We start from the raw sequence: 25,993 nt of genomic DNA on the forward strand, positions 1-25,993 counted from the left end.
TGAAGAAAATAATTTATTTCCTTTTTTGGTTTTGTACAAAGCTTCTTTACTGCAGGGGTTCTCAACGTTTTTGGCCGGGGACCCCCGGAAATGCTTTGGCAATGTCTCGGGACCCCCGCCCCCTCCCGACCCCCAATATAAATTGACTGCTACAATAACCTTAAACCATTTTGGGCGGGAACCCCTTTTGGTGTTTTAAGCATTGTTATAATTTAGCTATTGAAAAATAGCAGATCTACAAGCTCATAGCGCGCCACCGAGTGGCGCGCTACGAGCTTGTAGGTCTGCTATTTTTGAAAAATCGTGAATCTTTTTTTTTTTTTTTTAATCTTTTTTTTTTTTTTTTTTTTTTTATAATTTGGGGACCCCCTAAAATATTTTGGCGACCCCCCAAGGGGTCGCGACCCACGGGTTGAGAACCCCTGCTTTACAGGATAAAAGGTCATTTTTACATGGGGTAAAAAACACAGGTACATCAAGGACATGTGTACTACATGGTAGTAACATTTTGAACCTGTTTCTCTCCCTGTATTTTGTCACGTTTTTTCCTACTCATTTTGTAATTTGCTAGTTGAAGTCATGGAAAAGAATGGACACGGGAGCCCCATTGGACTGTTTTGAAGAAACATTTTCAGCTAATTCAATTCGGCCATCTTTGAACTTCTGGTCCCGAAAATAAACCGGAAACGACTGCTATGGGCTGCGACTGCAGTGAGGGCGGGTCTTCACTCGGTAGAACCAATAGAAGCCCTAGAAGCATACTATACTTTATCATAAAGAAATATAATGGGACCAGAATTTATTAAACGCATATAATGGTAATTGAAAGAAGACTTTAAACTAGCGACTGAAAGCATGAAGTATTTATGACAATATTTATTAAGGTATAATGGTAAGGTAAGGGCTTCAAATCAGCACCGATTCCTTGGCGCCTGGTTGAAATATTACAAGCATAATACCCTCTCTATCTGTATATGTCAGTCAATGTAACTGTATTTCCAGGTCATTCTAATCTTCACAACACGGCAACAATCCGGAGTGTGTAATAACACTTCTGGATTTTACTATCTAACTATTGTATCTGTGTAATAAACAATACAAAACAAATAATCACATTAAGAACTGTAACAACTCCTACATAAACCATCATCTTAAAATGTAAATAACTCAATATTTCAAGGAGAACAAATAAGATGGTTCTTTGCCCTATTATTGCTCTGATGCATATTAAATGTATCGACATTTATTTAGTTTGAACTTATCTGAGCCTTTCCATTCAAGTCTCTCTGACAACAATAATGTGGTAGAAAAGTTGCAATCGTCTACCATGTACTTTCAACAAGAACCTGTTGACTTTAAAGGAGTAGTTCACCCAAAAATGTCTTGCACACCCCATGCCTTGAATTCATTGAGAATTATTCCCCCCCCCCCCCCCCCCCCCCCCCCCCGCATCCTAATCATAATTTGCTCAATATGCCGGTCATCAAATGATTGGCTTAGGAACGCGACAAAAACATTCAAGGATTCATGGGGTGTGTAATTGATAGAAAATAAGTATTTTTTGGGTGAGCTGCTCCTTTAACTTTAACTCTACACTGTGTGTGAGTGTGAGTGTGAGTGTGAGTGTGAGTGTGTGTGTGTGTGTGTGTGTGTGTGTGTGTGAGTGTGCGCCCTAAAGCCTCCAGGCATGAACCTAGATGACAACAGCGTGTAGGTGTCTGAAGCACATGATGACGTCCATAGGGACAGGTGGACTCAGGTGATTCCCATCCAAACGCAGATACCTGAGGGTGGAGAAAAAAAAATACCCATCGTCATTGTCAGCATTCTCAATTCACAGATATCGCTATCGTTCCAGACTTCCTTGTGGATTTACTTTCATCATCGTTGCGATGACATCACATTCCGTTCTACATGTGTGCATTTTCACATACTGTACCACACATTTCTTTTCTCTCACACAGACAGACTGTAACACGTGACAATGCGGTAATTAAAAATAATACAGCATAACAAGTTTACCATAAGTGTGAAACACGAAGATGAGCGTGACTAGAGGTAAGAGGGTAAGATGAGCAACTTTTCACTTAAGTTGTCCTGGAAGCAAGGCAAAATGAGATGGCAGTCAAATCTAAAGAGCTATATTTCAGGATGTCATAAAAATACGATTTATTAAAAAATGTGGTCATGTGGCACAAATTGCCTCAAGTTCAGGGTAAGTTGATCCAAGTCAAGCGGTAAGTTGACCTCAAGTTGGCTCAATTTACCCCAGGGGCATTTGATTCACTTTACCCACAGCCACCACTAAATTGACGATGATTTAAATCCATTGGCAAATCACCAACATGTACTGTATGATATCAAATTTTATTATGTTGCAGACTGCAGAGGCTAAATGGGTTTACGGGAATTCATACCGAACTGTCATTGTTTCTACTTCATTGTGATGTGACCTACCTTAGTCTTGGCAATGAAGTGTGATCGCTCAGGTCACCCTGCAGGCTGTATGGGCAGATCTGGGTGCCATTGATACCTGTCATAAAAAGAAAATACCCATTAATGTATTCATTCACTTCATACTGTTCATACGCTATGAGTGAGATGTTGGAGTGGCTGGCACTGCAGTGTATTCTAAAGATAATATATAATAACTTGAATTGTTCATTACTAGTTCTTACCCGTTCTTAATATATGAACAGCAAATGATGTTCAGTGTAGGTAATGCGATGTAATAGATCACATTACTGATAGGGAGGGAATTGTTTTCATATGATCGTGGGAAATTGGGTTGGGTTGGCCGTGGGAATATATTTACAGTAGGAGGTGCTGAAGGTTTAGTAGTAACAGAAATCCCCCCCTCCTGTCCGAGGGGGGGCTGTGCCTGGGGGGAGGGGTTCCGTTGTGATCGTGGGCGACTGGCCGTGCTGTTCATTGTTTCACATGAGGTGCAGGAAAGATGAGATCTGTCGCGCGTGTATGTAGTATATCCATGTCGGGACGTTTCCCCGTGTGGCTCTGCTGCCTGCCTGGCAGGAGGAGCAGTCAGCGAGAACGCTGCCTCTAACCAAAAGGGGAGGTGCCGGTGCGGTGGGGTGGGGAAGGCAAGGGGAATGTTGCGCAGAAAACTGTGACCATACATTAATCTGTGTCCCTCCCAACATGCATTTGACTGGTGCCACGTGATCAGTCTTGCTCTGTGCTAAGGAATGGCCGTGGCCATTTTGAACATGCGAGCGCATCCACTTCCAGTCTAAGCCCACCATTCACAGCTCTGTATCTCAGAAAGGACATTGAGGGGGCCGTTTCTGGTGAATACAAGGGTTTTCAACAGGCTGTAGCAGGCGGGCTGACACTCGCGGTCTGCTTTTTCAGACACCGACCGACATGACACCGGGCATGACACACACACAGCAGTTTGTCATTGTAATATTCGGTTACGGATATTTGGCTCTTCAAAGTAAGTGTTACGCGCGATAAAACCTTGGCAATATGCTATCGAGGGATTAATTAATGCTGGCGCGAATTGAGCTAATATACTATGTTCAGCACCCGTAGAATGTTTGAGATGTGCGTGCTTTCCTGCTGGTTCCTATTTCTACTGTATACTACTGTATGTACACAGTTCCCTACACCAGTGATTCTCAACCTTTTTTTATATATTTAAAGGACATTTCAATATGCATTAGGTCACATACATTTTCCACCACTGCTTTTTTTTAATCCAAATTGTACAGTGTCTCATTGGAAAATAAGTCATATTGGTTAAAATAACATTTTATTCATTAAAGTTCCGGGTGGCATGCTCCAACAGTGAGGTTTTCCCAGGTGCACGTCGAGGCCAGTGTGTGAACTCACTCTCGATGCTGTTGTGGTTGAGGTGCAGCTGCTCCAGGTGACCGTTGAACAGCGGGACGGAGGACAGCTGGTTGTGGGCCAGGTGCAGGTCCAGCAGGGTGGTCACGTTGAACACGGCCTTGGGGATGCCTTTGTCACTGAGCTGGTTGTAGTTCAACCGGACGAACGCCAGGTTACTGAAGCCTTGGAAGTAGTCTCTGTGGACACGACAGAGAGAGAAAGTGTCAATGCTGTGTGTGTGTGTGTGTGTGTGTGTGTGTGTGTGTGTGTGTGTGTGTGTGTGTGTGCGTGTGCGTGTGCGCGTGCGTGCTGTTATCGATGTGAGAAGCAAATGTTACGTTTGTGTTGTCAGTCACGACCTGGCTTAAAAGTCATGAGATTGAAGTCTAGTAATATGTAAAATATCAAACAATATGAAGAGATGCATGCGATCATCAGTAGTCAGTGGTGAGGTGACTGCGCTTGTGTATGAATGGTTTATACGCCAATTTAGTCTGATGTCTTTTCCAGGTGAAACTGGAAATAATCCTTTTGCATGTTGATGTTGGTCTGTAAATGTGGACATTGCATGAAATACTTGCTTTGGAATGTCATCGATGCTGTTTCTGTCCAGGAAAAGCTGTACGAGGCCATTAGGGACTCCGGCAGGCATCTTCCTCAGGGCGTTGTGGGCCAAGTTGAGCTGCACCAAGTTTTTGAGGTCCTTAAAAATGTTCTTTCCAATGTTGGAATCACTGAGCTGAGAGGGAAGGCAGACAGACAGTGTAGTGTCACATTTCATCAACAGTAGTAGGCCTAGGCCCCCTACTTATAATTGCTGACTTTCTATAGAGCGGTAAGAGCACCAAAGGCTAATTAAAGTAATTTACGCCTCATTGTAAGTCAATAAAGTATGTAATAGCATGGAAGAATCACTGTTTACAAGCTCTGTCAAAACTCATTGTAACCTAACTATTGCATTTTCTTTTTTTTTAAATGTTTTTTTGTGGCTTTCGTCTTTATTTTATATATATTGTTTTTATGGAGGGACAGACAGTAGGCTGACAGGAAATGGGGAGAGAGATGGGGGGGAAGACATGCAGTAAAGGCCGTCGGGATCGGGAGTCGAACCCGCGGCACACTGCCAGACTGGATTACCAGCCAAGGTGCCTGGACCACTGAGCCATGGCCCAGGCCCCATCTGCATTTTCTATATCGTTTTAAACCGCAACAAAATACATGCTAAAAAACAACAACCAACATCAACAAAACCATGCAATACCTACACAACTATAAAATTTTCAATGCGAGTATGCACACCCAACAAGCCAATACCAAATCGAAAGCATAACACCGTCCATAATCCTTATAGCATCAAAACACCAGTGGTTCTCAAACCTTTTTGGCCCAGGGTGCCCCTGTAAATAACTTTAGAAAATGTTTTACATGATTACTGGGTTTTCATAGAGTTGACATGATTAGATATGATGTTATATAAACCCACACGCATAATACAAACCCCATGTTTTACGTAGCGCTAGCTCCGTTTGTAACCTCATATCTACGTTTTAGCTCCGAGAAGAGGTTACGTATCAGGACATCCCTGCATCGGTAGAACGGGGGTTGAGCCGTCCAAAAACAGTGGCGAAATCCCTTTTCCGCAGTATCGTTTCCAAAAAGTAAAGGTATCAGAACTGAGCTACAGGTGATAATCTTAGGATAGGCATGTAAGATTTTAAGTCAGGGGTGAAACAACTGCTTACATCAGGCTTAAATAGAAATGTAGTCCAGTAAACCCCCGTCCGCATGCGCAGTGCTGTTTCCGTAAGATTGCATTGGGAAAAAATGATATTGGCTGACAAACAACCGCTTTGTAAGCTGTTTCACCCCTGACTTAAAAGTTTTAACAGTTTTTATTACAATTATTCATTAAAACTATTATTAGTGTGTTTTTAAAGTTACACTTACTTGCTACTCTTAACACATCCAGTGCCACGTATTAATTAATTAATTTGCCCGTGCATAGGTCTTTCAGTCGTGTCTTATTCAAGCCGAAAAAATTACCCCAGGACCTTGAACCGGAAGTTAAAGCTGTCTATGTTAAATCTATTGCATCAAATCTAAGTAACACGAAACATACATTTGGTAACCGTGTTCAGCAACGTAGCTGTAATCGGCCGTGAATAAAGCTTGTTTTGATTAGAATCGGAATCTGGGATTAGAATCCGAGATAAAAGCATTTTGAAAAAGTAAACGAACGGCCGCGGCCATCAGGGTATATGTTACCTAGTTTCCCTTTAAGGCTGGGTAGGCAATGCTAGGCATAGTTTTACAGAGCTTAGGTTTAGGAATAAAGTTAGGTTTAGGCATAGTTTTATTGAAGCTACATTTAGGATTAACTGGTGGTGATCGTTCTGAGGTTGCCGGTTTTGCCCCGGGGCGAGCATGTTTGGGCCGAGCGTTCTTCTGTTCCTCAGAAGTGCAATAACTCATTGCTTTATTCATCATAATGCCCCGCTCATCAAAACCCAGTGGCCGTTATTTACAGAAAGTACCAGTAGACCATTAATCACTCTCTCTCTGTCCCAATGTTCCCAGTTGAGTCCAGGCATTCAAACTGGCAGTTGGGTGCCACCGATATTGTCCCTTATCATTTGACCCATTTAGGCCTGACCTCAACATTTAAAAAAATCCTTCTAAATCCTCCAGTTTTCTGAAATAAATATTTTCACGATTTTTCAAAAATAGCAGACCTACAAGCTCGTAGCGCGCCACTCGGTGGCGCGCTATGAGCTTGTAGATCTGCTATTTTTCAATAGCTAAATTATAACAATGTTTAAAACACCAAAAGGGGTTCCCGCCCAAAATGGGTTAACTGTCCTTTTGCGCAGATCACGCAAACCTCAGCAAAAAGAAAAGGACAATATCGATGGCCTCCAACTGTAACTGCAGTTGACTGCAAGCTGACTCAGACACAGCAGGTGAGTGTGAGACCACTGCTGGGGGAGAGAAGGGTTTACCTTGTTATGGTGCAAGTCTAGCAGGACCAGGTGGTCCATCTTGCCGAAAGCCCCAGGAGGGATCTTTGAAATCTGGTTTCTGCTGAGTTGCAGCTGCTCCAGGCCTGCTGGGAGGTCTGACGGGACCTCCTTCAGCTGGTTGCGCTCCATGTACAGGAACAGCAAGCCGGGGATCTTCTCAAACACCTATAGGAAAAATTACTCATTAGATTGCGACGCTGTAATGCTTAACTTTTTTTTTGCACTTCCAAAAACACCAGATTCTATGGGTTTCATTACATCATTATCGTTGTCGTTCTGTTGGTCCAGGGACTCCCAGCGGTCCTTGAAGGGGAGCGCCCCAGCTAAATGTCTGGTATACATAACATGACCAATACTGGATGCTGTAGAAAAATCACACTCGTGTGAAGTGAGGGGCGCCTCAGTCACGAGAGTATTGACTCGCATGACGTTTATTGACCCACATGACGTCACATAAAGTGTACTGCTGTCAAAATGTCCATTGGTTTGGCTGCCATATGACGTCATTTCCAAATCTAGATGTTTTGTTCTAAAAAAATAAACGACGCAGCGTCAAACTGACCTTCTTATCGACTCGCTGAACGCGGTTGTTGGCCATGTTGACCCACTTGAGCTCGGTGGCGTTTTGGAACGGTTCCGCCGTCACCTCGGAGATGTAGTTGTTCTGCAGGTACAGGTAGTGGGTCCTGGACGGGATGGCAGGGATTACCCGGAGGTTCCGGTTCTCGCAGTAGAGGGCGCTGGGGAAGGAAGGGGGGCAGAAGCACTCCCGGGGGCAGTCGGGGAACATGGAGGGGGGACCCAGGATAGGCGGGGGGAAGTCCGTGGGCTCCTGCGGCTCAGCAGCCCCTCCCACAGGTGCAGCAGGAGAAGGCTTTCGGACAGGGGGCTTCTTACTGGAGGGAGGGCGCTTCGTGGGCTTCGCAGGCTTCTTTGGCCGAGGTCTCTGGGTGAACACTGTCCCCACCAGGAGGAACAGTGCCAACGCACAGAAGAGTCCCACACCGGCCTTCATCGTCCTGTAGAGTGAGAGAGTTTAACACCCATTAAAACCGGGAAAGCAGTGTGATTTTCGATTTCAGACATAATTGTACTTTGACTATTCAAAAATAAAGCTCATACTGTCGTGCGTCACTTTGTGCCTTCCTATGAGCTTGTAGATTTGCTATTTTTGAAAAATCTTGCATATTTTGGGACTCCTTGACATGTAAATGTTTTGGGCACCACTGATATGGCAACATACGTTTTGAGCAAGTCTTTTGCACACCTACGAAGGTGACAGGTGCGTAGGAGAAGACCAAACGAGGGGCCCAACGTTCTACTGAAAGAAAATAAATCCTGTACACTGTCTTCAAATGCAATTAAAACGTTTTACCGATAATAGGAACGTTTAGGTATGTTAAGCCCTAACCACACCAAAGGGTCACCATGCAACTCCTTGGGTCCAAACGGTTGCAAGGAGTTAACGCTAAAACCGTCTCGACCCTTTGGTGTGGTTTGGGCCATTGAATTCCATACGTTGAATCACTAGGGTCAACGTGGGTCAACGTGCAACAAGACATATCACACCGCAGGGACAATGCTAAAACCGTCTTGACCCTTTGGTGTCACAGACATTCCAGACATTCCGAAAAGTACTTCTTGTACAACATGTACAGTACATGTACTTGCTTGCATTATCGCCATTCGGGCCTCACCATGTACAGTAGAATGCCATCATGCTTATTAAAATAAAATACATAGGCCTCCGACTAAAACATCCTCTCACAGGAAAACACTCCTCCGACTTAACACATAGCAATACATTAAGCCAGGGAATGTACAGTGTTGACATTGCAAAAAGGGAAGAAAAAAAAAAGTAGAAAAGAAAAAAACAATCACACAATCAACACAAAAAAACTCCCACTGGTTGGTCTCGGAGGGCTCATTTGGGGCCAGAAAGCTGTCGGTACCATACAGACTTTGCCCTACAGTACGTCTCCCAGTCAGTGATGCACTGAGCAGGAAAGACCACCAGTTTGTTTTGGATGCAACTGAGATGCTTGTTATTCGTTAGCAAGCATGTTGCTTGCTCCACCTCTCCCTCACAGTTCCTTGTCACTCGACTCATTTTAGCCTATACATCCAGTGGTGAAAAGTAACTAAGTACATTTACTCTAGTACATCTCAGAGACAAATATTGCACTTCAATGATTTGAAAACGTCAGTTACTTTGTAGTTTTGAATTATTATTAAGCCTACAAAACATGTATACATTCAGCCATTACAGCCACTTCAGCCCTATATAATATATACTTTGCTATTTGAAAATACAATACTACAAGCTCACAACCCGTCGAGATGTAACGTGTTGTGTGCTTGTAGATCTGCTGCAAAATATTTATTTTTCTTTTTGTTTGGGTGCACTCACACCTTTAATGCAATGCTCTGTGCTCGTTGGATCAATGCTGTGTAGTATCATGGCCGCCCAATGCATTTCCAATGGAGGTCACATGGTTTGACACAACATTGTGTTGTATGAGGGGGAGGGGCGCAGTCGAAACACAGCTGAAAGCCATACAACAGACCCCTCCCCCTATGTTGTGTCAAACCATGTGACCTCCATTGGAAATGCATTGGGCGGCCATGACACAACACAAAATTCATCCAACGAGCACAGAACATTGCATTAACCGTGTGAGCTCACCCTAGACATATAATAACGTGAACATTAACGGGACATTCTCCATAACGAGTATACTTTTGGTACTTTAGTATATTTCAATGCCAATACTGTTCATACTCAAGTAAATGATTGATTACTGGACAGAGTATTTCTACATTACAGTATTGATACTTTTACTCAAGTAAAACATGTGAGTACTTTTTCCACCACTGCCTACACATCTACCTACTGTATACTAGTACCTACACTACAGTACAACTCCAGATCTACCTACTGTATACTAGTACCTACACTACAGTACAACTCCAGATCTACCTACTGTATACTAGTACCTACACTACAGTACAACTCCAGATCTACCTACTGTATACTAGTACCTACTGTACACTACAGTACAACTCCAGATCCACCTACTGTATACTAGTACCTACTGTACACTACAGTACAACTCCAGATCTACCTACTGTATACTAGTACCTACTGTACACTACAGTACAACTCCAGATCTACCTACTGTATACTAGTACCTACACTACAGTACAACTCCAGATCTACCTACTGTATACTAGTACATACACTACAGTACAACTCCAGATCCACCTACTGTATACTAGTACCTACTGTACACTACAGTACAACTCCACATCTACCTACTGTATACTAGTACCTACACTACAGTACAACTCCAGATCTACCTACTGTATACTAGTACCTACTGTATACTACAGTACAACTCCACATCTACCTACTGTATACTAGTACCTACTGTATACTACAGTACAACTCCAGATCTACCTACTGTATACTAAGGCTGTACCCTATCCCTTTTTTTAGGACTCGAACTTCGGCAGGAATTTTCGAGCGAACATCCGGACCATTTGTTTCTAATTAATTTAAAAAATAACCTTTGAGATGTCTCGATCAGAGCGCAGCGCAGCGCGTCTCCCCTGCTCTTTATCAATCTCTCTCGTCTCTCCCAACACACACACACACACACACACACACAGTCAAGCGGCTCCGCGAAAACAGCTGATCTGCGAGCTTGCTGGCAGACGACAGCGTATAGTTTGCTCGTTAGCTGTCACTCGTTCATTTGTTCCACCTGTGTAGAAGCGCATTGAAGTGGGCACAGGGCAAAAGCAGAACCTCTGTCACCGTGACCGTTTTGCTTAACAATGATCAGAGTTCACTTCTTTTTAGCAATAGCTAGGCTATGTGATGCTAGAGAGCATATGCTAATATATTATGGCTGCTAAGAACGGTTCCCTCTATCAGCGATCATGCTGGTGTGTGTGAGTGAGTGAGTGAGACGCGTCAGACATTCCATTCAATGGAACTCTTTTGTTCTCACAGAACAAGGTGAGAAAGGTCAATCACCTCAGCTGTAGGCCAATCAGCAAATTAATGTGCAGTTGTGCACGGGAGACTTTGGAGAGGGACAGAAGAACAAGGAGACATTTCTTTAAAAAAGCATAACTTCTGACAGGAATGCACTAGAAACCTACTTTTTTTTACATGCTCATATCGCATTCTCGCCGAGATATATTTTCGAGTAAATAAAAAAGGAAAAAAAAATATATTTTTGTTTTAATAAAAATAATAAAAAATAAAAAAAACGAATGGTTCAAGCACATTAATTAAGATTCGAGTGCCAACCCTAACGAGCGAACATTCGAACCTTGAATGTTTGGGGACAGCCTTACTGTATACTACAGTACAACTCCACATCTACCTACTGTATACTAGTACCTACACTACAGTACAACTCCACATCTACCTACTGTATACTAGTACCTACTGTATACTACAGTACAACTCCAGATCTACCTACTGTATACTACAGTACAACTCCACATCTACCTACTGTATACTAGTACCTACACTACAGTACAACTCCAGATCCACCTACTGTATACTAGTACCTACTGTATACTACAGTACAACTCCAGATCCACCTACTGTATACTAGTACCTACTGTATACTACAGTACAACTCCAGATCTACCTACTGTATACTAGTACCTACTGTATACTACAGTACAACTCCAGATCTACCTACTGTATACTAGTACCTACACTACAGTACAACTCCAGATCTACCTACTGTATACTAGTACCTACTGTATACTACAGTACAACCCTAGATCCACCTACTGTATACTAGTACCTACACTACAGTACAACTCCAGATCTACCTACTGTATACTAGTACCTACTGTATACTACAGTACAACTCCACATCTACCTACTGTATACTAGTACCTACTGTATACTACAGTACAACTCTAGATCCACCTACTGTATACTAGTACCTACACTACAGTACAACTCTAGATCCACCTACTGTATACTAGTACCTACACTACAGTACAACTCCAGATCTACCTACTGTATACTAGTACCTACTGTATACTACAGTACAACTCCACATCTACCTACTGTATACTAGTACCTACACTACAGTACAACTCCAGATCTACCTACTGTATACTAGTACCTACTGTATACTACAGTACAACTCCACATCTACCTACTGTATACTAGTACCTACTGTATACTACAGTACAACTCCACATCTACCTACTGTATACTAGTACCTACTGTACACTACAGTACAACTCCAGATCTACCTACTGTATACTAGTACCTACTGTATACTACAGTACAACTCCACATCTACCTACTGTATACTAGTACCTACACTACAGTACAACTCCAGATCCACCTACTGTATACTAGTACCTACTGTATACTACAGTACAACTCCAGATCTACCTACTGTATACTAGTACCTACACTACAGTACAACTCCAGATCTACCTACTGTATACTAGTACCTACACTACAGTACAACTCCAGATCTACCTACTGTATACTAGTACCTACACTACAGTACAACTCCAGATCTACCTACTGTATACTAGTACCTACACTACAGTACAACTCCAGATCTACCTACTGTATACTAGTACCTACTGTATACTACAGTACAACTCCACATCTACCTACTGTATACTAGTACCTACACTACAGTACAACTCCAGATCTACCTACTGTATACTAGTACCTACACTACAGTACAACTCCAGATCCACCTACTGTATACTAGTACCTACACTACAGTACAACTCCAGATCTACCTACTGTATACTAGTACCTACACTACAGTACAACTCCAGATCCACCTACTGTATACTAGTACCTACACTACAGTACAACTCCAGATCTACCTACTGTATACTAGTACCTACACTACAGTACAACTCCAGATCTACCTACTGTATACTAGTACCTACTGTATACTACAGTACAACTCTAGATCTACCTACTGTATACTAGTACCTACTGTACACTACAGTACAACTCCAGATCTACCTACTGTATACTAGTACCTACTGTACACTACAGTACAACTCCAGATCTACCTACTGTATACTAGTACCTACACTACAGTACAACTCCAGATCCACCTACTGTATACTAGTACCTACTGTATACTACAGTACAACTCCACATCTACCTACTGTATACTAGTACCTACTGTATACTACAGTACAACTCCACATCTACCTACTGTATACTAGTACCTACTGTATACTACAGTACAACTCCAGATCTACCTACTGTATACTACAGTACAACTCCACATCTACCTACTGTATACTAGTACCTACACTACAGTACAACTCCAGATCCACCTACTGTATACTAGTACCACACTACAGTACAACTCCAGATCTACCTACTGTATACTAGTACCTACTGTACACTACAGTACAACTCCAGATCTACCTACTGTATACTAGTACCTACTGTATACTACAGTACAACTCCAGATCTACCTACTGTATACTAGTACCTACACTACAGTACAACTCCAGATCTACCTACTGTATACTAGTACCTACTGTATACTACAGTACAACTCCAGATCCACCTACTGTATACTAGTACCTACACTACAGTACAACTCCAGATCTACCTACTGTATACTAGTACCTACTGTATACTACAGTACAACTCCAGATCTACCTACTGTATACTAGTACCTATACTACAGTACAACTCCAGATCCACCTACTGTATACTAGTACCTACTGTACAGTACAACTCCAGATCTACCTACTGTATACTAGTACCTACACTACAGTACAACTCCAGATCCACCTACTGTATACTAGTACCTACTGTATACTACAGTACAACTCCACATCTACCTACTGTATACTAGTACCTACACTACAGTACAACTCCAGATCCACCTACTGTATACTAGTACCTACTGTATACTACAGTACAACTCCAGATCCACCTACTGTATACTAGTACCTACACTACAGTACAACTCCAGATCTACCTACTGTATACTAGTACCTACTGTACACTACAGTACAACTCCAGATCTACCTACTGTATACTAGTACCTACACTACAGTACAACTCCAGATCCACCTACTGTATACTAGTACCTACTGTACACTACAGTACAACTCCAGATCTACCTACTGTATACTAGTACCTACTGTACACTACAGTACAACTCCACATCTACCTACTGTATACTAGTACCTACTGTACACTACAGTACAACTCCAGATCTACCTACTGTATACTAGTACCTACACTACAGTACAACTCCAGATCCACCTACTGTATACTAGTACCTACTGTACACTACAGTACAACTCCAGATCTACCTACTGTATACTAGTACCTACTGTACACTACAGTACAACTCCACATCTACCTACTGTATACTAGTACCTACACTACAGTACAACTCCAGATCTACCTACTGTATACTAGTACCTACACTACAGTACAACTCCAGATCCACCTACTGTATACTAGTACCTACACTACAGTACAACTCCAGATCTACCTACTGTATACTAGTACCTACACTACAGTACAACTCCAGATCGACCTACTGTATACTAGTACCTACTGTACACTACAGTACAACTCCAGATCTACCTACTGTATACTAGTACCTACACTACAGTACAACTCCAGATCTACCTACTGTATACTAGTACCTACACTACAGTACAACTCCAGATCTACCTACTGTATACTAGTACCTACACTACAGTACAACTCCAGATCTACCTACTGTATACTAGTACCTACTGTACACTACAGTACAACTCCAGATCTACCTACTGTATACTAGTACCTACACTACAGTACAACTCCAGATCGACCTACTGTATACTAGTACCTACTGTACACTACAGTACAACTCCAGATCTACCTACTGTATACTAGTACCTACACTACAGTACAACTCCAGATCTACCTACTGTATACTAGTACCTACTGTACACTACAGTACAACTCCACATCTACCTACTGTATACTAGTACCTACACTACAGTACAACTCCAGATCTACCTACTGTATACTAGTACCTACACTACAGTACAACTCCAGATCCACCTACTGTATACTAGTACCTACTGTACACTACAGTACAACTCCAGATCTACCTACTGTATACTAGTACCTACTGTACACTACAGTACAACTCCAGATCTACCTACTGTATACTAGTACCTACACTACAGTACAACTCCAGATCCACCTACTGTATACTAGTACCTACTGTACACTACAGTACAACTCCAGATCCACCTACTGTATACTAGTACCTACTGTACACTACAGTACAACTCCAGATCCACCTACTGTATACTAGTACCTACTGTACACTACAGTACAACTCCAGATCTACCTACTGTATACTAGTACCTACACTACAGTACAACTCCAGATCCACCTACTGTATACTAGTACCTACTGTACACTACAGTACAACTCCAGATCTACCTACTGTATACTAGTACCTACTGTACACTACAGTACAACTCCACATCTACCTACTGTATACTAGTACCTACTGTACACTACAGTACAACTCCACATCTACCTACTGTATACTAGTACCTACTGTACACTACAGTACAACTCCAGATCTACCTACTGTATACTAGTACCTACACTACAGTACAACTCCAGATCTACCTACTGTATACTAGTACCTACACTACAGTACAACTCCAGATCTACCTACTGTATACTAGTACCTACACTACAGTACAACTCCAGATCCACCTACTGTATACTAGTACCTACACTACAGTACAACTCCAGATCTACCTACTGTATACTAGTACCTACACTACAGTACAACTCCAGATCTACCTACTGTATACTAGTACCTACACTACAGTACAACTCCAGATCTACCTACTGTATACTAGTACCTACACTACAGTACAACTCCAGATCTACCTACTGTATACTAGTACCTACACTACAGTACAACTCCAGATCTACCTACTGTATACTAGTACCTACACTACAGTACAACTCCACATCTACCTACTGTATACTAGTACCTACACTACAGTACAACTCCAGATCTACCTACTGTATACTAGTACCTACACTACAGTACAACTCCAGCAATCACTGACCACTGGAGGACCCTAGAGTAAACAAGTCTTAGTGCTTTTTCTGGTTTTATCCTCTCTCTCGCAGTTTTTGTATTGACCTTTACCTTCCTTGAACTGTACCCATTCTGCAATCTGTTAATAAAACTTTCAATCAATCAATCAATCAATCAATCACGTCACAGCGCCAACTGGTATCCATAGCAGTGTAACCCACCTTCATAGCCCACCACCAACCCATCCTCTTGCATCAGCACAGCTGATGATGGCTTCATTCACATGAACACGAACAGGGCATTGACGTGAACAGTGATGGAGGACAACATCCCTCCATCACTGTACAGTATTGCCCTGCAGATGTCCTAACACAGTGGTTCCCAAACTGTGGTGCGTGCACCCCTTGTGGTGCGCGAGCGCCTTCTAGGGGGTGCGCGACATGAATAGGGTAATGGTGGTGCTATGGTTTTATTTTAAATATATTAACATATTATGCCAATATATGGCAAGTATATGCAGAATATAGCCTATCCTGAATATATATGCCATATTCAGGTTCATATATGTGCATATATGTGGATAAATAGGAAATATATGTCTATATAGCTTATGCAATTTATATTTCCATGTGGGGGGGTGCGTCAGCTAGGTCGGGAGGTTTGGGAACCGCTGTTAAACACAACATCTAAGAAAACGAGCAATACTTGTATTGCATTGATATGATATAGTACTTTATTGTCAGTTCACACTGAAATGTGTCTTGCGACCCAGCATACATGTACTGTATGCAGAAACACATACTGTACACACATTTGGCACAAAGAACACATTGGGGTTATAAAGTGCAGAGCTGTGAGTGGGTGGGATATTTCCCAGAGTGATTAATTCATTAATTCATTAATTATCATATGTTAGCGCTTCTGTACAAGCAGTCTAACCACGAAGTCCCAGACACGTTTTTCATGTGTGTTTTCATCTGTCCCAGCGTTAAAGGAGTGGTTCACCCAAAGACAATACTTATTTTCTATCAATTACGCACCCCATGAAGTGTTGAATTCATGTGATTGCTTTTGTTTTTATTGCATTCCTATACTGTAAACTGTAATTGAATGACCGGGTGGCTGGTCAGTAGGAGACTCAATTTCATCAAATTATTGGCTCGGGAATGCGACAAAAACATGAATTCAAGGCTTTGTGCGTTGTGTAATTGATATAATTAGTCATGTTTGGGTGAACTACTCCTTTAGGGAACAGACGGAGCTCGGGGCTGGAGAAAGTGGGAGAGAGAGAAAGAGAGGCGAGTAACGAGTGAGAGTGAGAGAGAGAGAGAGAGAGAGAGAGAGAGTGAGAGAGAGAGAGAGAGAGAGAGAGAGTGAAAGAGAGGCGAGTAACGAGTGAGAGAGAGAGAGAGAGAGAGAGAGAGAGAGAGTGTGAGAGAGAGAGAGAGAGAGTGAAAGAGAGGCGAGTAACGAGTGAGAGTGAGAGAGAGAGAGAGTGAGAGTGTGAGTGAGAGAGATGCGATGAGAGGAAGTATAATATTTGACTCGATGTAATTAGAGAGAACTAGGCAGTTATTGACACAAGGGAAAGAGTCTATGCATGCATACGAGAGAGGGAGGAAAGACTGGAGGATAAAGCCTCCATTGTCAGCACCGGTCCAGAGGGAGTAGTTATAGCATGGAAAATGGCCAGTAAGGTTCTCGGGGTTACGGCTCTTTGACCCTTGGGGAGGTCCAGAGGATGATGGAATCAGCACGCAATTATATAGTCACAGCAACACTGCACACATATATATCACCAGTGATGGAAGAAGTACTCACATGTTTTTACTTAAGTAAAAGTGCCAATACTGTAATGTAGAAATGCTCTGTTAGGCCTCACTCACACGGTCGCAACAGATTGCTGTATGCTTGTTGTATACAAAGGGTGTGACACAGCTTGCCCCAATGCATTTCCAATGGGAGTTACATGGTTTGACACAACATTTGTGTTGTATGAGGGGGAGGGGCGCAGTCGAAACACAGCCGAAAGCCATACAACAGCTTGTAGTCCAAAATGTGGACTACAAACCATGTGACTTCCATTGGAAATGCATTGGGGCGGCCATGACACACACGACATACAACAAGCATGCATCAAAGGTCTGAGTGAGGCCTTAGGCTGAGCTCACACCTTTCATGCAATTCTCGTGCTCGTTGGGTGTTGTGTCTTGGCCGCCCAGCGGCCCAATGCATTTCCAATGGAGGTCACATGGTTTGACCCAACATTGTGTTGTGTGAGGGGGAGGGGCGCACGACTGCGCCCCTCCCCCTCACACAACACAATGTTGGGTCAAACCATGTGACCTCCATTGGAAATACATTGGGCGGCCATGACACAACACAACATGCATCCAACGAGCATCCAACGAGCACGAGAATTGCATGAAAGGTGTGAGCTCAGCCTTAGGGTGCACTCACACGGTTAATGCAATGTTCTGTGCTCGTTGGATGCATGTTGTGTTGTGTCATGGCCGCCCAATGCATTTCCAATGGAGGTCACATGGTTTGACACAACATTGTGTGGTATGAGGGGGAGGGGCGCAGTCAAAACACAGTTGAAAGCCATACAACAGACCCCTACCCCTATGTTGTGTCAAACCATGTGACCTCCATTGGAAATGCATTGGGCGGCCATGATACTACACAGCATTGATCCAACGAGCACGAGAATTGCATTAAAGGTGTGAGCTCAGCCTTACAAGTAAAAGTCTGGTATTCAAAATTGACTTGAGTAAAAGTACTGTATAATAAAGGTATTGGCATTAAAGTATATTTAAAGTACCAAAAGTAAAAGTACAGTATATGCAGAATATAATTCATGCCCCATTTTATGAGTTCTGAAAATAGCAATACAAGCTCACTTGTTGTAGATCTGACGCAAACCTTTTCAAATAATTGTAGCGGAGTAAAAGATGTGCCTCTGAGATGTAGTGGAGTAGAAGTAAAACTATAGAAATTTGGAAATAATCCAGTAAAGTAAAAATACACCTTTACAGTACTCGAGTACATGCACTTAGTTACTTTACACTGCTGTTTGGAGCGGGACCTCATCACCTCTGTACTTGGCCTCGATTCTTTGGCTCCCAGTCAGAGTAGAAGAACTGATATTAAAGTGTCTTTGTTTCTAAAACTGAATGGATTAGCATCAGCCTATTATTATCTCTGATCTTCTGTGCCTGTGTCCCCGGGGCCTCGACACCTCTAGGTCACTCAGATCCTCTGCCAAGATGCTTCTTATGATCCTGACGAATACGAGACATCTCACCCCGGTGAGTTGTCTTCACTTTTCGACATGTCGGGGTGAGTTGTCTGTACTTTCCGCTGGGGCGAGTTGGGCGAGAAAGTACGGACAGCTCACCCCGGAAAGTGAAGACATCTGATGTTTTTTTTTTTTTTATGACAACTTTTTACTATATTTTTTAGTTTACATTTTTTCTATACTTAACTTTTTTCTATATTTTTTTGTACAAACTGATGTTTTTCTAAACTTTTGATGTTTACCTTTTTTTTATATTTTTTGTACAAACTGCTGTTTGAACTTTGTTTACAATGTTTCTATATTTAAATAAACTACATTACATTTGACCGTACATTTGACTCTTGTGTTATATTCTTGTGAAATATTCAGTAAAGTATAGCTCAAAGGCTACATATTCAGTCAGACTTTTGGTGAGTTGTCCTGACAACTCACCCCTAAACGTGAAGACATCTCACCCCGAAAGTGGCCAAAAGTGAAGACATCTCACCCCGGAAAGTGAAGACATCTCACCCCTAAAAAAGCAGGGGTGAGATGTCTTCACGTTTAGGGGTGAGTTGTCTGGACAACTCACCAAAAGTGGCAAAAGGGGTGAGTTGTCTTGTTACCATCCTGACTGTGAACCCGGTTGAAGCAAAAGGGTGATCACGCTTTTTTTTGTTGCTGCCCCTAAACTACGAAGTATCCCTTTTCCTGTTTGGTCTGCTACCTCTCAGGACACGAAGATGAAGATTGAAAACATGGCATGCACACCAGCATTTTTGCGTCTTCTTTGTGTTATTGCGACCAAAGGTCGCAGTTAACTATGGAGTCGTGCATTTCCCGTGTGTCGTGCACGGTGCACCATATACATTATAGTGCCCAGGTCTCATGACATCATGTGACATCATCAGGGATGGAGATGTGGAGACCCATGTCATAGTAAATGCGACCTGCTGTCACAGTTAAGAACATTATGTGGAGATCCCTGATGTCATCAATATTCGCCAGCAACTCTACATCTGACCTCAAACCCTTAGATCTCCATATATGGATATATGTCAGAACCTGTTCTGACATTCCATATGTTGATCCTTCCCCATCCATCCTTCCTCTTCGATGTCTCCCTTTTGACTTATACCTGTCCATTAAAATTTCAAACTCTAGACAGGCCTGCCCCAAAGTTATTATTGCAGCCGCGCCCGGCAGCCGGCGAAAACTAGAGTTCTCAACAGGCCTGACAATTAAGGCCATACTGGGCCCTCATCAAACCCTGTACACTCAAGAGAATGTCCTGGCTACCACCCTTAGATCTCCATATATGGAGCTGACCTATTCTGACATTCCATATGTTGATCCGCCCTCATCAAACCCTGTACACTCAAGACATGCTCCTTATATGGCCAATACAGAATTCATTCCATGTTGATCTGACCCCCCATGCCAAAGCGCCAGCACTCACCCAGCAGTCTGTCGTCAACGAGGCAGATGCGTGCACGCAACCTCCTTTCTCGCCCTCAGGTGTCTTACTGGCATTGGTTATATCTAATGTATGCAGTTTAATACATTGGATTTAACATTATAAAATGCAAACTTAAAAGAACACACGCAAGATGTTTAACTTGTACCAGGAAATTAGCAAGTGGTTGCAACTTGACTTCAGCTGTTAAATTAATAAATGCGTTAAGTATGCTAAACAGATGTGCTGTACACTCTACCGGAGACTGTCTCAGCTCTGTGTACAGTATAACAAACTAGAATGAGCTGGATGGTCGTTGTACTGGGCCTGCTCTCAAAACGGAACAATGTGATGATGAGTGTTGGATGGATGCCCAAAGTGTGGTTTGGGGTGCATTAGTTGGAGTGTACACACATACTGTACACGTACATATGCGCACGTGTGCGCACACACACACACACACACACACACACACACACACACACACACACACACACACACACACACACACAGAGAGAGAGAGCGCACTGGAAGGGGATATTATGCAGATGTTTTACTGTATTGCCATGGAAATGAACCTAGTTGGAACTGCTCTGAGTGATGAGGGACCTAGGCAATACATCTCTGTTCATCTCCACTACATGCCTGCACAAGGAGGGGCTAACATTTCTTTATGTTGATCTTACTTTACTGTGTGTGTGTGTGTGTGTGTGTGTGTGTGTGTGTGTGTGTGTGTGTGTGTGTGTGTGTGTGTGTGTGTGTGTGTGTGTGTGTGTGTGTGTGTGTGTGTGTGTGTGTGTGTGTGTGTGTGTGTGTGTGTGCACACATCTGCGTGTGTGTGTGTGTGTGTGTGTGTGTGTGTGTGCGCACACATCTGCAGTAAGCGCGCATGCACATTGCACACACACATGCATGTTTGGCCGCTTCATATATGCAGCCAGCTGTTGTTTCCTATCACCATCGATCTTTCGCAAACAATCACAAAACGCAGCTGTCAAAATACACAAATACAGTATGTAGGCCCTACCATTAATTTGTAATCACTTTGCTTTTCTTAGCAAAAGCTTATTGACCTATTTCGATAAACATCAAACATCATGAATCATGCGACGGGAACGAAGCGTACTGTATAAGGGAGACGGGTTTTGTCCAGCCAGGAAAAACAGTGCTGAACTTTTTCTCCCGGCAGGCTGACGATGATGATGATGATAGTGTTCCCTGACACTGCCCTGTGGACCGTGTGATTCCACTTTTCCTCCTCAGTCATCCAGAACCTCTCCCACACCAGACGCATGCAGAGCTCAGGGTGGGTGAACCTCTCAAACCAGACGCATGCAGAGCTCGGTGGGTGAACCTCTCAAACCAGACGCATGTAGACCTCGGTGGGTGAACCTCTCAAACCAGACGCATGTAGACCTCGGTGGGTGAACCTCTCAAACCAGACGCATGCAGACCTCGGTGGGTGAACCTCTCAAACCAGATGCATGTAGACCTCGGTGGGTGAACCTCTCAAACCAGACGCATGCAGACCTCGGTGGGTGAACCTCTCAAACCAGACCCATGTAGACCTCGGTGGGTGAACCTCTCAAACCAGACGCATGCAGAGCTCGGTGGGTGAACCTCTCAAACCAGACGCATGTAGACCTCGGTGGGTGAACCTCTCAAACCAGACCCATGTAGAGCTCAGGGTGGGTGAACCTCTCAAACCAGACGCATGCAGAGCTCGGTGGGTGAACCTCTCAAACCAGACGCATGCAGAGCTCGGTGGGTGAACCTCTCAAACCAGACGCATGCAGAGCTCGGTGGGTGAACCTCTCAAACCAGACGCATGCAGACCTCGGTGGGTGAACCTCTCAAACCAGACGCATGCAGACCTCGGTGGGTGAACCTCTCAAACCAGACCCATGTAGAGCTCAGGGTGGGTGAACCTCTCAAACCAGACGCATGTAGACCTCGGTGGGTGAACCTCTCAAACCAGATGCATGTAGACCTCGGTGGGTGAACCTCTCAAACCAGACGCATGTAGACCTCGGTGGGTGAACCTCTCAAACCAGACGCATGCAGACCTCGGTGGGTGAACCTCTCAAACCAGACGCATGCAGAGCTCGGTCGGTGAACCTCTCAAACCAGATGCATGCAGACCTCGGTGGGTGAACCTCTCAAACCAGACGCATGCAGACCTCGGTGGGTGAACCTCTCAAACCAGACGCATGTAGACCTCGGTGGGTGAACCTCTCAAACCAGACGCATGTAGACCTCAGGGTGGGTGAACCTCTCAAACCAGACGCATGTAGACCTCGGTGGGTGAACCTCTCAAACCAGACCCATGCAGACCTCGGTGGGTGAACCTCTCAAACCAGACGCATGCAGACCTCGGTGGGTGAACCTCTCAAACCAGACGCATGCAGACCTCGGTGGGTGAACCTCTCAAACCAGACGCATGTAGACCTCGGTGGGTGAACCTCTCAAACCAGACGCATGCAGACCTCGGTGGGTGAACCTCTCAAACCAGACGCATGTAGACCTCGGTGGGTGAACCTCTCAAACCAGACCCATGTAGACCTCAGGGTGGGTGAACCTCTCAAACCAGACGCATGCAGAGCTCACAGGGTGGGTGACGAACTGACTGCTTTGATCTCCTTCCTCTCCTGTGCTGTTGTCATGACTAACAGTCTAGTAGTGGTGGTAAAAGCAATCCAGATGTTTTATTAAATAAAAGTATCAAGTAGAATAGTAGAATAAATGTACAAAAGTATATTGGCATCGAAATATACTTGAAGTACCAAAAGTAAAAAGTACCCGTCCCATTATGCAGAATGTTGTCACAGGTTTCAAATGTGTACAAATGTTGTAGATCGGCTATATTCAAATACCGGTAGCCAAAATTGAATTGGGGCAGAAGTGGTGATTGTATGTTTTGTGATAATAATCCAAATCTACAATAACTAGTAGTTTTCAAATAATTGTAGTGGAGTAAAAAAGTACAATATTTGCCTCAGAGATGTAGTTGGGTATAGGTAAAAGTATACACAATTGGAAATACTCCAGTATGGTAAAAGTACCTCAAATGTACACTACTTATTAAGTAAATAAGATTGGGGGTAAGTAAGTCCCTGCGACATACTAGCGTCATGTCCAGGGGGTGTACTTGTACATCAAGCTGCCATCATGCTACAGAAACAGGAGATCCTGCTGCTGCACTATGGGCCTCATGGCCCATAGTGCACTTACTTAAGTAAATGCACTTAGTTACTTTCCAGCACTGCAGTCTAAGGGTGCACTCACACGGTTAATGCAATGTTCTGTGCTCGTTGGATGCATTTTGTGTTGTGTCATGGCCGCCCAATGCATTTCCAATGGAGGTCACATGGTTTGACACAACATTGTGTTGTATGAGGGGGAGGGGCGCAGTCGAATGCGCCCCTCCCCCTCACACAACACAATGTTGTGTCAAACCATGTGACCTCCATTGGAAATGCATTGGGCGGCCATGATACTACACAGCATTGATCCAACGAGCACGAGAATTGCATTAAAGGTGTGAGCTCAGCCTAAGCTCTCAGACAGTGATGAAGAGATGATGTGCTGCTGGCCCGTCACTTTGATTGATGAAGCTCGTCGCTCAACAGTACAGTAATCCCTGCAGGTTCATGACTTCCCACTAAAGCATTGCTTTCCCACGCACAGCTATACCGAATACAGTCAGAGGCATTACAGATGTCCCTGGCCTCCTCCCAGCTTCTATCCTACATTACTGTTATTTGGATTACCAAATATTTCCTCTCGTGGGTTGGGCCGCGCTGACGCTGGACCAGATCAGACTTGTTATGTCGACTAAATATTTATCCGACGATTAGATGTTCGGGATAGAGTCTGTATTACCAGGTCCAGGTCAAAAAAATAGATGCATTCTTATGTCAAGTGGGTTGAGAATACCAGCACCCGGGCACCAAGAGATAAAGGACAATCCAGGATGTTTGCATCTAACTTCTGTATAGGCTCCAGGCAATCTGTCCTGCATCCTGTCTGCTGTCTGGTCAGCCCTGTTTGTCTATTCTGACAGTCACTGCAGCCAGGCTAAAGCGGAGATCAACATAGATTTCCCCTCACATTCTTTGCTCACAACCATAGAGGAATTTTGATCAACACTCTATTGCTCAATATTTTTCCTTCCAGCCGTTTGCCACGGTCTTGTAAAAACACTTTGCATGCCTGATATTTTTCCATCGGTTTTTTTCCCCCCTCAAGCTGACTTTGGCCACTGGCTGACTCTCTCTCTGATCAACGATTATGACCCAGCAGAATATCTGTCACGAAAAGCTGCTTTAGTTAGAGCGGTTCTTTGCGAAACATGGAATAAGAGTCAGGACCAAACCATAATGGTTGGATTCGTGCCTCAATGCACTGACGTTCCGATGTAAACTACAGAACAGCTGGAAGTGGAACAATGTACATTTTCTGCACCCTTTGCCAGAATCATTACAAAAGATGTATTCAAGATCCAGACCTCGGAAACCTGTAAGTTCACTGCCCTCACGGTCCTATACATCAGCTCTATTCACTCACTGATGGAAAACGGTTAAATCATTTATACACTGTAAAGTTCAGAGTATTCATTTAATTCTGTTGGTTTTCAAAAAGTACCAATTTCCCCCCCTCCATGTTAAATTAAGACTCAGTGGCATGAGTGAGGGGGGAAAAAGTCCTGTAATGCAGCTCCCTGGCAGAGAGTACCCCTCAGTATGGCACAAGGTTTCTATAGAAACACACAGGCATGGCTCGAGTGTGCCAAGTTTTTCCTCAGGTCCACAGACACACACACCCCTTTCTGTGTGTCTCTCTCTCTCTCTGAGTCAAACACACACCCACACTGTTTGTATCTCTATCAATCTGACACATACACACACAAACAAACACATCTGCTCCGCTTATATGTTGTTGTTGAGCGTGTAATTTGTTAATCAAATAATGCATCTCTTACCTGCCTCTGGTACCTGCCCTGTTTTGTCAAGTCACACGTTTTGTGCCTTTCGTCTCTCTGCCTCTCTCACTTCGTTCCCTACCCCTCCTCTCTCTCTTTCGTGCTCCCTCTCAGTCCCCCACCAATCCATCCCTCCCTCCCTGCCTCCCTCCCTCACTCTCTTCCCCTCTCTCTCTCTCTCTCTCTCCTCTCTTCGGAGGACAAGCCTGGCTGTTGGTTCAGTTCCCTGGTGTTTTCCCCCCTCCTCTGAAGGTCACAGTGCTCTTTTGGTTCTCGTCTGCC

General features: G+C 43.6%; 1 protein-coding gene and 1 long non-coding RNA gene across 3 annotated transcripts; both read right to left on the reverse strand.

Annotated features, from left to right (window-relative positions):
* Nucleotides 1-563, reverse strand: LOC306929046. Its single transcript, XR_013790744.1, has 2 exons — nt 421-563; nt 1-41 (listed from the first exon to the last, which is right to left on the reverse strand). It is a non-coding gene; the product is annotated as an uncharacterized lncRNA (long non-coding RNA).
* Nucleotides 564-1,470: 907 nt separating this feature from the next.
* On the reverse strand, nt 1,471-25,844 carry prelp (proline/arginine-rich end leucine-rich repeat protein). 2 transcript variants are annotated; one of them, XM_079509969.1, is made up of 7 exons: nt 25,712-25,844; nt 7,438-7,894; nt 6,855-7,040; nt 4,437-4,594; nt 3,856-4,052; nt 2,458-2,533; nt 1,471-1,784 (listed from the first exon to the last, which is right to left on the reverse strand). In XM_079509969.1, exons 2-7 carry the CDS (start codon nt 7,888-7,890, stop codon nt 1,694-1,696), a joined length of 1,161 nt encoding a protein of 386 aa, XP_079366095.1. In that variant the 5' UTR covers nt 7,891-7,894; nt 25,712-25,844; the 3' UTR covers nt 1,471-1,693. The 2 variants fall into 2 exon arrangements, with proteins under 2 accessions (XP_079366095.1, XP_079366096.1); XM_079509970.1 differs by having other exon boundaries at nt 25,716-25,819.
* Between the last annotated feature and the right edge of the window lie 149 nt (nt 25,845-25,993).

This window comes from Electrona antarctica (genome assembly GCF_951216825.1).
Source record: "Electrona antarctica genome assembly, chromosome: 9".
In the NCBI taxonomy this organism is placed as follows: domain Eukaryota; kingdom Metazoa; phylum Chordata; class Actinopteri; order Myctophiformes; family Myctophidae; genus Electrona; species Electrona antarctica.

Bases quoted from the DNA above. Each gene is read 5' to 3' on its own strand.
- prelp (XM_079509969.1), bottom strand. From the start codon at position 7,890: ATGAAGGCCGGTGTGGGACTCTTCTGTGCGTTGGCACTGTTCCTCCTG. The intron at 4,053-4,436 runs GCAAGTATTTCA...TCGTGTCCACAG, and splicing joins AGCATCGATGACATTCCAAA to AGACTACTTCCAAGGCTTCA. The intron at 1,785-2,457 runs GTAGGTCACATC...CTCCACCCTCAG, and splicing joins ACTTCATTGCCAAGACTAAG to GTATCTGCGTTTGGATGGGA.